At 33.0% G+C, this 14,634-nt stretch overlaps 1 protein-coding gene across 30 annotated transcripts in view; it reads left to right on the top strand.

The window, feature by feature from the left end:
* The window catches only part of NRXN1 (neurexin 1), a 1,005,516-nt gene that overhangs the window by 436,910 nt on the left and 553,972 nt on the right, over positions 1-14,634 (top strand). For all 30 annotated transcript variants that reach the window (XM_036224890.1, XM_036224889.1, XM_036224888.1 and 27 more), the window contains one exon: positions 3,750-4,188. In XM_036224890.1, coding sequence (XP_036080783.1) covers positions 3,750-4,188 — 439 coding nt within the window. The remainder of the gene's footprint in view (positions 1-3,749; positions 4,189-14,634) is intronic.

The following is a 14,634-nucleotide window of genomic DNA, read 5'->3' as shown; positions in this document are numbered from 1 at the left end:
GTAGGGATGAAGCTCAAAGATTGATAGGTTTGACTTGCCTTTCCTTTTTAGAAATCTGTTTTTTAAATTAAGAAACTGAGTCAGAAAGATTAGGTAATTTGACTTAGGTAATAGCTTTGTGATTAAACTAAGTCCATATCCAGACTATCAAACTTCTCTTCTTTAGCCTATTTATTTCTCCTGCCTTTTCAGGATTATTGTCAAGACCAAATAAAACACTCAATAACTGTCTACTTTAAATTTCAAGCCTAAAAACACAAATATATTACTTCTATTCTTCCATATTTAAGTGCAAGGAACATTTCTAACAGATGCTGGAGTAAAGAAAAAATATAATCAATGTGTGGAAATCATATGGAAGCTAAAACAAAACAAACAAACAAAAGCCTAACACAGCAAATAATAAATGACAGAAAAACCTAAGGCTTCTTTTATGTTAATATCTTTTGTGACTTATAATACAAACTCATGAAGCAAAGAAAAGAAACCGAATATTTTGAATTACTCTTCCAAAAAAAAATTTTTCAAAAGAAATCTTGATTCTACAGTAAATCTAAATTAGTGTGCAATAATATCATCAGTTGTTAAGATGATGGAATACATATAGATTTGTTGAAAGTTTAAACTATTAAATTATAACTTTTGATATAAATAAGAAAATATGTATATATGAATGATCGTAAATGATGTTGAGAAACATCAGAAAGAGGGAAAAAAGCTTACAAGTGAATTTTTAGATTTGCAGTGCTTAATGGCTGCTCTGTGTTATTATAATTGAACTATATTCAGGTCATTTTTAAGATAAATCTAACTTTATAAAAGTAGGATGATTATGAAATCTGGGTCAGATGAAGCAATAATGTAGAGCTGAGAGCTATCAGCCTGCCTATTCAAAATTGCTTTTCTGTCTTCTAGAGTTACCTTTCAAAGAATATAAAATGAGAAGAAAAAAAAATACATTGTGTTTCTTCTCAAGATGGTTCCTCTAGGAAAATGATTCTACCTCTGGAGAATTTTAACTCAGGTGTTTTTCACTCTAAAAGTAATTTACACCCTACAAAATGAGTTTGAAGGTGAAGTTTTCTAATACATAGGCCAGCTTGCCATTTATAACTGAACACACATAAAAGTTTCTACATTTTCCTAGAGAAATAGGCTAAAATAGTAGCTAGGTTATGAGATTGGTTCACATATATATTCCATTATATTTTAACTATACTTATAAATGTTATTGATAATAGTGTACAATCTGGGGACAAAGTTTTAAAAAAGTGAAAGAAGAATTTTATTAAACTTTCAGCAAATATTTATTGTCTACTCAGTGCTTGGCACTGATCTTGGTGCTAGGCTACAGTGAGAAAGGTCACTGCCTGCGTAAACCTTAGAATCTGGTGAAGATTAATTTTCTTTCTTTGAGCGGTACATGGCTAACCCTAAGTAGTAAGATCGAGGTAATTCCTACTTTTCATTTCCATTTTCCTGAACCTTCCTATCACCAGGGCACCCATTCACTCATGAAATTATAATCTCACTGAAATCCCCACCTAAATTTGCCCTAACCCCACATTCTTCAACATTTTTGGTAGCTGATGTGGGACTCATAGGCAGTATATACCCACCCTTATACCCACTTGCTCATGTCAGAAACACCCAATTGAATTTCTTTGGCTCTATTGCACAGGCAATGTGTTAGCATCGATCAGAGTTATCATCTGCACCGTTTGGGTCAGGAAATAACTCATTCCAGGTCAATATCTATATCAAAATATTCTCCAAATACTAAAATATAAATCACCAGGAAAATGAAAAAAAAAAAAAATGGAGTAGATTGAAAAGCACGGTATGAGGTTATAAAACTTGGAAATCAGCCATGGAAAGCATTTTCTCCACTTCTAAATTTCCCCAAAGAAAGGCAATTCTAAATCAACTTTCCAAGGCTTAATGGCTGTTTCTTTTTTTTTTTTTTAAAGAAAGTATACTTAAGATTTAATCTAACTCCTTTTTGTTATTCCTTAAGTTCATTTTCTCTTCTCTTGTTGTCAATATTATTAAACCATTACACATATCTGTTAAAAGAATAAGGAATATGGTATTATTTCATAATCCTTGAAGATAAATGTAAACTTGAAACACTGACAAATGTTGGAAAGATGTGACTGGCACAAATCAAGTATAAAATACCAGTTATATGAGTGTGCTTAATTTCTAAATGTTTCCTTATAATGGATTAATTCAGAACTAATATCTCTCTGGGTCTACTTGGTAAAGACATGATAATATTTATTATTATACAGTTTGATGTAATCGATAATCCTACAATGTGCCTGGCCTTGGATTGATTACCATTATGTAGATTTTTCTCAATTACATTTATTTTCTTCTTTAATTGTTATTACTATCCTGTGAGGTCTTATCTCCCTATAAGAGAGAAAAATAAGGCTTAGAGATAACACAGTTAGGTAATGTTGGAACTGGAATTTGCACTTGTGGAGTTCGATACCAGAGCATGCATTCTTAGTCATTCTGAAAAATAAAATATCTATTAACAAATTATATCAGGAAATTTATCAGCCAGCTCACTCTTGGCTTAATTGGCCTTGGGTTTGGAAGAATTAACTGCTGTGTTGATCTGGTTAACTTTATAGCACTAAACAGACACTTAAGTCGTCTTATTTTTTTCTTACATAAATATATTTTTACATATGGATAAATGAGTTTAGGACCAGACAGTGTTGGCTGCTGTGAAATTTTGAATGCCTTCTTAATAGAATTAGATATTCTTAAGTCTTTATGACATATTTTTTTTTTGGAAAGGTAACTATCTAATGGTATACATTTTGTAGGAAAAGTATGTATCTCTATCCTTATGTTGAAATAGCTACAAATTTATTAAAGCATTGTGATAGCAGATGCATGATATTGTGAGCCCTGCCAGTGGATTCGCCCATTGTGCTATTAAAGTCCATAAAAGCCCTCGGACTATCAAACAACCATCAGAACCACTCACCATTTTAGATGAAATGCCTTGCGAAATGAGAGTATAGGACAAACTTTGCTCCACATCTGTATATGTTAAAAGTGAAATGGAACACCAGCGATACAGGTTGAATGGATTTAGAGTAAACACCATGGTCCAGAGTCATGTAACATTCAAACATTTATTAATGTGGGCAGGGAAAGAGAGAGCTTCTGCATCTTAGTTATATTTTATAATTTTTCTGAGAAAATTTAGATGTTGTCTACCTCAATTTGTGATTATCTTACAAATAACATATATCTTACCATCAATATATAGACCATAAAAGAAATCCTGTATTTTAAAAAACTGTTATATAAAAATATCTAATTTTAATACTTTACTGATAAAACTGAAAAACCTCAGTACTTACATTTAATAAACAAAGTGATAGCCAGCAAAAGAAAACAAATGACATTTGTAAATCCAAGTCTGCACCTGCTTGAAATAATAAAAGCTCCATGCAAATTTATTTAAATTATTTGAGTTAACTACAGGCAGTTGTGTTACATGCATGTGTGCACACACGTTATTTGAATGACATTAGATTGGAAGTTACTATTTAATGAATTGATACTTTAATTTTATTTTGCTCAAAAAGCTATCTTATTAATCAAAAGGCACTAAACATTGTGTGCCTTTTCATGAACTACTTGCCAGTTACATGAGCTGATGACGATTTCTAAATATTAAAATATGGTTCTAGTTTTTCACTACTATACTCTGCCTACAGGTTGTTTATAAAAATAATGATGTAAGGCTGGAATTATCTCGACTTGCCAAGCAAGGAGACCCTAAGATGAAGATCCATGGAGTAGTAGCATTTAAATGTGAGAATGTTGCAACTTTGGACCCAATCACCTTTGAAACCCCAGAGTCTTTCATCTCTTTGCCTAAATGGAATGCAAAGAAAACAGGCTCCATATCTTTTGACTTCCGCACAACAGAGCCTAATGGCCTCATTTTATTTAGCCACGGCAAGCCACGACACCAAAAAGATGCCAAGCACCCACAGATGATAAAGGTTGACTTTTTTGCTATTGAGATGCTGGACGGACACCTCTACCTCCTCCTGGACATGGGATCAGGTACAATAAAAATCAAAGCCCTGCAGAAGAAGGTGAATGATGGAGAATGGTATCATGTGGACTTCCAGAGAGACGGACGGTCAGGTAATTTATCATTTTTCTATGCTGTTTACTTTCTGGAATACCCTATATGTTTCTTTTCATGCTTTAATAATTAAAATCAATACATAGTAAAGATTTTCTACATTTCTATCTTTAGGGTAAAGGAAATTGTCTGTTACTATTTTTGTGTCATATCATATAAAAATCAGAAGGAACTAATTAATTATCATAGTTGAGCATCAAACTCCAAATGTCCAAATGGCTACTAAAATGAATATTTATTGAATCATCAAGTGCCAAATCTTGCAAGAAATTTTATCTTGAATTTACAAATGACAAACTTCAGGGTTCTGATATTACCAAATACCTCATATCAGTGGATGTTTGGAGGTGCCTGAAATGTCAAATATAAAATATGAAAATGAATGATCCACACATAAAATTTTTAGTTTAGTATAGCACACTTTTTATCAAGGTGAATGTAGGGTATCAAAAACACTTTAATCAATACAGTAGGATTTCAAAGACACTGACAAAACTCGCTGCCTTCTAAATAGCTTCCCTTTCTGAGAAAGTGTTTGGAATCCCACAAATAGGGATTCATTCCTCTGGTTTCTTTTTGCTGCATCTTTTTTTCCTGGAAGTGTGTGTGTTGTGGGGGAAGGCCAGGACTTATAGGGAAGGCCTGAAGAAATCACATTTATTTACTATGAAATTTTTGAGTGGATTATGGGGCTTAGGAAGATGGAGTAGCATTAGGTTCGGTTTGGGGTAAAAATCGTCTAGGCGGAAGAAACAGGGTTTGCAGAAGAGGGGAGGGAGGGAGGAAGAGAGAAAGAGAAAGAGAAACCATTTGTTTTAGGCATACAATTATATGTTATTTATTTTACTTTAATCGCTCTGTGCTTCTATGCTCTGATTGTCCCTCTCGCTTACAAATCAAATCATGTTCTTATAATAAAAGACAACCGAATTTAGTCCTAGCCACTCTGCTCCTCTCCCTCCCATAAATCCCTCTTTGCATAGATATTATACCATCCACTTTGGATTTCTTGATAAATAGCAGTGGAAGCTTTGCCAAGGCATTTTTCTTGGGCCTGAATTTTTTTCCTGTATAAAACATGTTGGCGAAGACGCAGCTTTCACTGGATCCCAGACCCAGTAAAGGGGAATCAGCAGTGATGGGACCTAGGATTCTATATTTTTGAAAACCTTTCTAGGAGACTTGATAATCAGCCAGATTTGGGAACCACAGACCAGAGGACACTTAGTGCTTCTTTCAGATCCAATAATCTGTGATTGCCATTCTATTTGAGAAGAGCTATGCTGAAGTCCTGAGGCTGAACTCTCCTTTTCACACCCTTCTTTCCTAGACTTTCTCGTTACTTGTTTACTCCTAGCTTCTCTGAAACAAAACAGTTTCCTGTTTCACTGTTATTCATGCTTTGTTTTCCTATTTATCAATCAAGAAAATTATATTCACCTTACTAAAAGTATATATATTTTTTTTGCTCAGGAAAAAAAAAATGGAATCTATGAAAATTAGGGAGCAGGGAGAGAGGGATGAAAATTGAAGGAAGGTCAGAACCCATTGCTCTGATCTCCAGGTATCTCAGAGACTGTTTGTGATTCCTCATTCTCTGGAAACTCAGTCTTTCTGCATTCTTTGATTTCCCCAAATAAGTACACAAGGACAGTTAGTTACCATTAGGTACAATCTGTGCTATGTTATCATTTTTCTCTGGTGTCTTAGATGACTGAGAGTAGACTATTTTGTTGTTGTTGTTGTTGCCTGCTGTACCATACTGATTTCATTAGGAACTGGATTCCTCTTCAATTTTATGATTTAAGCTGAGAGGAATACATTGATGGGAATACAGAAATTTAGTAACAGATTTCTGCCCTTTGGCTCCAATAGAATAAAAAAAAAGTAAAGAAAACCACCCATTAGATATTTGATAATGATGATTTATACCTGGATATTTATTGTCTTTTATAAATTTAGTTTTAAATTATAGTTGTTATACATTATTTTTTTTAATTTCAAGGGTACAGCATAGTGATTCGACATTTGTGTACCTTACAAAGTGATCACCACCATAAGCCCAGTACCCATCTGACTCTCTAGTCTTAAATGGTGATGCAATCTAATTAGTTTCTCCAAGTTCTTTGGATGACCTATTACAATAAGGATTAGATAAATACCTTAATCCTCGAGGAGAATAAAATCTACTATTTCTGTTGAAGCTCTTTAATCCATTCAAATTACCAATCCTTTATTAACTGTCCCTCATTGGGAAAAGCAAAGAATATCTAATTTACAGAGTTCAATGGGAAAAAGAATGAAATGCCTTAAGAAAATGTTAAGAAAACAAAATGTTAAGAAAACAAATAAAACATGTGATTTTTGTTGGAATCCAGTGGAAAGGTTAAGTACGCTTTGTGGTGTTTCAATGGTAAAGTACTTTTTTATGATTACAATTTCAGATTACCAAATGACAGCCAACAATATAAAAACCAAAGCTTACTCCCTAAACCAAGTTCTGTCCTTTACTAAATTGAAAAAAATTAAAAAAAAAAAAGAGTTCATATTATATTGGCCAAACTCAAGGGAGTTTAATGTAATTTTAATAACTGCAGCTGTTAATATTTTATATGTAGTATTTTAATTAAGTTCTATATTTGCACACTACATTGGTTTGGTATAAAGCAGGCTTTTAAAGATTGAATGAAAAGCTATACTAGCTTTTATTTTATTTAAAGGATATTTTTGAGTTAGGCTGGTGAAATACTAAGGTTTATAGCTCAGTTAAAACTAAGAAACATAGAATTTAAGAAATAATTCATTTACTCTTTTTTTCACATCTTCTGTATTCAGAAGCTATATGAAAATTACTCTTCATATAATGTAGGGGAATGAGACTGCTCTGATAAGAGGGCAACGTTGGTTGCTTTCTGACTCATGGACGAAGAAGTTCATATCTGTTGATTCTCGGGGGATACTCTTTAGCCGATTGATATTTTAAAACATTTAATGAGCCATATTTTTTTTCCGTTATTAAAGTATAGGGAACCCACACCTAAGAGTTATTCTTTCTGTTATTGACCATAGTGAAGTAAGTAGGAATAAGAGCCATGACTATCACTCTAATGTTAATGGTTGTCTTGGCTGGAGATAGGGTTAAAACTGTATTTGATGGACAGACTCATTTTTAATATTACTCAAACAGTTTATAATGGAAACCCATGTATGAGGCAGTTTTTTTTTTTTTAAATTATGTTTAGAACCACAAGTCCCAGTACTTTCTTTTGCAATAGCAGTTTCTCAATAAATATTTGTTATAAGAACAAATAAAAAATAAAAACATGTGAATGGCTCAGCACCAACCCGCCCCTAATAGTCTAAAAACAATAGTACCATTCTTACATTTGAAGAGTAATAGCACTCTTTCAATTGTACTTGCAACTTTTTTAAGGAATTGCACTACCTTCAGAAAGCAGTTTACGCAATATAGGATAACAGGTGCTGACCTTCTTTTAAGAATACAGTGCCATTCTCCAAGCCCAGATGTCTGGGAAAAAAATGCAGTAAGTTAAACAGTTATTAGATAACGGTGGTAAGCTTGGTACAAAAATGACCGGCTTTTATGAGAATGAGACTGCTCTTCTGGTTTGTTCGTGAAATTCCTGTGTTATTTAGCAACCATGTAAATAGAAGGGAACTTAATCATGAAGAAAGGTGTTCCTTTCTGAAGACTGGGTTATACAGCTACAGTAAGCAGGCTAGAGACAAGGAAGATGGTTACAAAGATGTCCATATTTCTGATGATTTGCCCTTCAGTCTTTGTTCACTAAAAGGTGGGCACATGAGTCCCTTGTTTGATGAGAAGTAGAATCTTTATCTGAATACTTTTCTAGAACTTCATTTTTAGTACAATTAATTGCATTGGGTTATATGTCCCTTCATCTATTCTGTGATGCAGAAAAGAGAGAGGCCCTTTAAATCCCACATTTGACTAATTCTGTTTGGCCACAGCTGTTCTCTTCGTACACTGTAGTTTCTTTCATCATCTGTTTAGTCTATGACCAGTGACATGGGAGGCAGAGTGGGTTGAGCCATGAATGGCATTTTCAGATCCTGTACTAAACTGGCAAAGGGAAACCATGCAAAGTGCAGGCATGATTTTGTGGATCAGAGTATTTGACTTTAGTGCTACAGAAGGTGCATGTCCACAGTGAACAGCTTAGCTACTTACCAGAGCAAACCCCCTATGTTGCTGAGTTAATAAATATGATTGAAGAGGCTCATTACTATGCGAAGATTGCAGGACTTGTATTTCTTTACTAGCTGCTCCTCCTTTTCCAGGGTTACCCCTTCACTCTCTTTTGCTCCCAAACTCAACACAGGTATTTAGCTAAAGTGTGAATTGTGTTAAAATTAAGATGAGGTTATTGACTGTTTTCTTGGGGCATGAATATTGTTTAAACTTGTGTTAAGCTCTTTGGCTCAGTCAAGGGTATCCTCTCAAGTATTTTTATAACAAACTGCCAGTCATTTTTTTTTTCTTTGCAAACCATCATTACACATTGAAATCAAAGAGAAAACTCATTATTCTTGTCAAAATCCGCTTGTGTACAGCAGGGTACGACAGATTGTATCAGCGATTATTCATGGGTAAGCCTATATTTAACAACTAAGGAGCTATCGAGGTTTGACTCGAAGTCAAAGAGTTCTAGTTTAAGAACTAGAAATTACAGTGGGAGAGGCACACAGCTCTCTTCAGAGCACATAATTAGAAGTTTAGAGTAATCACTGTTTGATGTGAACAGCACTTTCTAGCTATCTTTTACCAGCCCTGATTTCTGTGTTTGTCATTCACGAATCACCACGCTTAGATATTTCTACTTGAACAACACTAGACAATTTCTCTATTTAGGTCTTGATTTGAACTTGCTCTCTGACCATAAACATTCCTCCTATGCCTCTACCTAGTTGCCTGTTGCATATATTAAAATTATTTCGAGTACATTTATACTTTATTTTGTATCCATGTCAATAAACCACTACCCCTCAATGGGAAGAATGAAATGCCTTATCAGTAATTTATCAATTATTTGACTATTCTGATGACTAGCTGGATTCAATTTTACATACAATTGTTATATTAAACTTTATTAAATTGATGCATGTATTTAAGTTTTTATTCTGAACATGTTTAAAAAGAACATGTTTATCTTCCTCCTGCTCAAAACATTTTCAATTTTGCACATTTTTTCTAGTCTTTGTTAACATGTACATATATTTTATATAGTTGCAATAACAGTATAAACATAATTCTTCAGGCTGTTCGTTTATTATGATGTCTTTTTTTGCTCAAAAATATCTAAATAACAACATTTATTCTCTGGAAATTATGAAAACAGCATCTGAGAATAAAAGCAAAGCTTTTCAGAGGCATTTTAACAAGGATCCCAGGCATATAGGACTCAGCATATTAACTTGACTAGAGAAAAGAAAGTCGCAGAGATAAGACATTGGCATTACCCATCTAAGAATTGTCCAGGAGACTTGACTATCTCACCCCCACTGTAGAGATAGAAAGCAGATCATCTTAATGATAGGAGGATGTCAGACTATCCTAGGCTAATGTTATTACACATTGCTTTACCTCATATTGTCTCCCTGTTTAGAATCCATATCCCCTACTCTTTTAATTAAGATTTATCTCTCATTGTAAATCTGATTTCAAATGAAGGATAAAATAGACCAGTTATACAGACATGAATATTCTGATTTCTGTAACAATTAAGTTTCCCATCGTAAGTGAATAAACATTTGGATTATAAATTGAGGTCTTATATTGGCCAAGCTACATAGGAAGCATTCTATATATTGTAATAATTAATTTCTCATAGAGAATTAATTACTTGGAATTTTATACATTGGTCTCATAGGCCTGGTAAATATTAGTCATACTCTGAGAGATGGAACCTCGCTCTTTAAATCTATCAAATCCCCTTTCTGTGCCTTCAAGCTAAGGGGCAGACCCTGGGCTAGGGAGTCAGTTGCATTCTTAGAAAATGGGCAGTTAGTTTTCTGACCACACCCAGCCACAATGACCCTCTGTGTGGAGTGCTGAGTAGAAATCTGTGGAGCTTCTGTAAAATAATATTTTAATTGCTATAAAATACGTCACTTCATTGATATTCACTGCTTCCCATCATTGCATGTGATCATTTTTAAAATTCATATGTAGATACATATTGTGTGTGTCTTTGTATATATGCATGTGATTAATACATGGAATGTATATAATATATAAATATGTGCTATCGATAAAAGTGTTCAAGTACTTCGAAAAGTACATAAATGAAAAATGTTCATTTGCCACACGCTTCCCTTCACCAACTCACTTCCTCCTTCATAGGCAATCACTAAAATAATGTGGTATTGAAAAATTTCCAGGTATTTTCCTATGCATCAGTATATCTATAAATGTGTTTATACATACAAAATAAATGTAGAGCTTCTTTTTACCTAAACAAGATCATTTTTCAACAATCGGTGACTTGAAAAACCTACAGAGAATTTTGTGCCATTTTTTATAGTGACATCATAAATCCCTTAATTGAGCATATAAATTCATATTATCTATTGATGAACATTTAAATTTTAACTTTAAAAAAAGTTCACCTTTTTAGACTCATTCATAAAGGATGTGTTCATATTATAATTTTGTGCATATTGATCAGAATTTCTGTGACATATTCTGAGAAATGGAATTGCTGGGTTAATTGCATTTTTAATTTTGAAAAGTAATAACAGATTATTTTACTAACAGATTGTTTGAGTTTATACTCTTATTTGTAGTGTATGAGGTTCCCTTTTTCCTTCAATCTTTCCCCTCACTAGGTATTCTCAAATATTTTACATTTTGTTCCAAGATTTATTTCTCCATATATTAGTTTACTTCCTGAAATTTCTGGCTCACAGGTGAACCCAAGTGAGCAGAAAACACATAGTAATAAACAGAAAACAATATTAAGAGTATATTTTTGTTTTGTTTTCAAATAAAGTTTATTTCACTTCCTATTATAAACCGAATATGTGAGATTTTTTTTTTTTTAAAAAAAGACACACAGGAAGGAAGGAAGGCAGGGAAAGAGGGAGAGAGGAAAAACTCCCATTGTTAATATTATGGCTATTTTTTAACTATTTATTTTATGAGAGTTGTATTTTTTCATTAATTATATCAATGTTTTGTTCTGCTTTTATCACATGCTTTTTTCTGACTTCGAATTTGCTAATGGAATATGAATTTGACAAGTGCATTTGGAAATTTCTGGGATCTGAGTTCCTTCTGCAATGAGAAGTGAATCAGAATCATGGATAGATAAAGTGATATTTAACTAAAAATTATTTTAAGCAGCAACTTAAAAATTTTTATTTAAAAAAGGAACCATAGTGAGTTTTCAGTAAATTTCTTTATTTTGCGTAAGAGCCACATTGAAGCCTAAGGAATCTATTATTTGGCTAAGCTTGCCAGCCAGTCAGTTGCAAAGCTAGAACATGCAAATTGGTTTCCTCTGGCCAAACAAAAGCATTCCCCATTACAGCACACTATTTTCTACCATCTATTTTCCCAGTCATTTAAACTTTTGCAGTAATTTAAAAGTTGAAACCACATTAACGTATTTTAAGTCTAGCCTTCATTTCATATTTCTTCTCACCCCGTAAGTTAATCTTCTGGAAGTGGAATAGCCAAAGAAAATTGAGTAAAAAAAAAGAGTAAAAACTAACAGATTATAAATACCTTGATTTTATCTTTTGCATATGTCATGAAAACAGCTAGGTTTAAATGTTAATATAAGAAATATATTTGGCTTTTAGCTGAAATTTCATTTTTTAAAAGTAAAATAACATAGCAGGATGTTTTAGATTCTTAAATATTGAAGCAAGACGCACTGATCAAAATAAGTTGCCAAACATGACTATGGTCTACAAATTTTAACAAATCAAATATAGTAATGTTTTTGTAAAATATTTGTCTAATTTACCAGAAACTTTAAAGGTGATTCGTAGTTAGGAGTTCCAAAGAGATATTTCCTAAGAGATATCAATATTTGTAGTTCCTAGAAAAAGATAGTGGGATAAACCAATAATATACTACAATTTTGTTTCCTCTTAAAAATTCACTTACATGTGGTTATACCTTAGCCTTTGGAAAAATTCTCATTTTCTACTGATATATATATATATATATAATATATATATATATATATATCAGTAGAAAAAAAAAATATATATATATACACACATACATACATACACACACACACAACTGTGGCAACTACTCAATTGTCTTTATCAATGAACAAGGTCTAAATAATCACAGCATATTTTATTTGCAACCACTCTCTTCATAACTCAATTGTAATAAAAGAGACACTTGGAAACCTTAATATTGAAATTTCGCTATGCCCATATGTATATGTTCAATGGGCTTAAATGAATTTAGTGATTCTGTAATGTGTCTTTTGCTTAGGTGAAAATGTTTTCTGATGAGTATCAGTAATAAAATCATTAAGGAATTTAGGGTTCAAATCTCCTATCAGAAATGTGAGTATTTCAGGTCCTTTGCACATGCGTAGGCTAAAATATAAATATCTATTTGACTCAGTGATAAAATTGAATTATTAGTTCAGAGAAAGTTGTTACTCTGTGAATCCACAGAATATAAAATAATTGTTCCATTTCACTGAAATTAGTTCTACACTTTCCCTATTTTTTTTCTTTTGCTATGTCTTTTACAAAGATTTTCTTTTAAAATATAAGTGCATATGGATTAACAAGGCATCTAAGGAAAATAGCTGATTTTCACTCATGGTTGTTTTATTCAATTATGTTTGTTTGCAGAATATTTTAATAAATACCTGATACATGCATATCCTCAGTGTGACTCCTTACCTTGAATTCAAGGTTAAATTAAAGTTGTAGTTCCCCTTTGATTTTATTTCAGTTGAAGGTTGGATTATGTTCTTTTTGCTTTCGCTCCGTCTTTCATTGCTACTTCTTGCCATGAGAACTCTAAAACTGTTTCTTAAAGGGGTGATAAGGAGCTATAGGAAAAGCATCCTTATCCTTATGATAGTAACCTCTCAATAAGCGTTTTCTGAACTGTGGGTTCCAACCTGTTAATTGCTTCCAAAGTCAATCTGGTGAGTCCTCTATAGCTTTCATATTAATAAAATTATTTAATAAGAACAAAATATCAGAGTATCTCAGAGGTAGTAGAGCTAAATATTTTTCTGTTAAACTTTGTGTGTGTGTGCACACCCAGTGGACTGTATATAAGCTATATGAAAACTGAATTAACTTTAGGTGTTGTAATTAGGAAACTCTAGTCTATTGACAAAGTTATAGTGAATATCCTCCTCTGGCCACAACAAGCACATTTGTAAAAACATATCTGAACTTTCTGACGATACTTTGTTCAGAACAGGTACTAACATACCATAAATAAAAATCTAGAGACTCAGTCACTCTATTCTCACTGTCAGACACTGTTCATGAGTGATTGTTGGAAATATCTGGCAGCGATTTTGTCTCTGAGAGTGTAGGCACACTGAATATGGACACTGCTCAGTGTACTGAGCTATGGAATCATGGGGGTGGGGGATGAAGAGAGCAGTTGTTATGCAAGCCACTGAATTCCCTCATCTCAGGAATCCTCCAAGCATCCTCTTAGTGTCAGACTGAGAACATCATGAATAAGGACAATACAGTTTTTCCAAGTGTTTTTCTTTTCCTCCCCTGAGCTGAATCAAGCTTGTTCCATGAATATATATATAAAAAAAAAGACATATGGAACAAGTTGCATATTTTTAAAAACACGTTCCCACTCTTATAAAACTTCATTATTGTTCACTTGTTCTGTGTCTCTTAACAATCCTTTCTCAACATTACATAATCATTTCTAGGAGGTCTTCTTGAACTAACTGGAAAACGGGGTAGCACTCCTCTTGCTTTTATCTTACAAGCATAAGTCACTGTGTTCATTGCATACAACCCTTTGCTTTCCACATGTAATATGTATTTTTTTAATGTCTGCCTTTCCTTTTGTTTCTTCTCATTATTTTCTAGCTGCCATTAGCTACTGCAGAAGAGAGAGATCATCTTTTAACTCACTTCTTAGGGCATTTTAGACAGTTAAAAATGTATGTAATGAAATTCTATTTGGAAGAGGAAAGATCACCATTCTCACTCAAAATTATTCATTTTCCCCAAATGATATTTTTCTAAGTAGGATTTTATGGTACCTGCATGTGGCAGGTACCATAAAATGAGGTTTTGTTTTTTTTTCCCCTGGATACTCGAACAAATGTGAACAGTAAAAATGAATACTTTGTTGTTTTCACTTTTTGTTTCCTTCTTCTGAAATCTCTGTTGTACCTCCTTTCTTTGGAAGGCCAAAATAGCAATGCCTT

This window comes from Rousettus aegyptiacus, unplaced genomic scaffold (genome assembly GCF_014176215.1).
Source record: "Rousettus aegyptiacus isolate mRouAeg1 unplaced genomic scaffold, mRouAeg1.p scaffold_m13_p_7, whole genome shotgun sequence".
NCBI lineage: Eukaryota > Metazoa > Chordata > Mammalia > Chiroptera > Pteropodidae > Rousettus > Rousettus aegyptiacus.
This window is presented reverse-complemented; position numbering and strand designations above follow the sequence as displayed.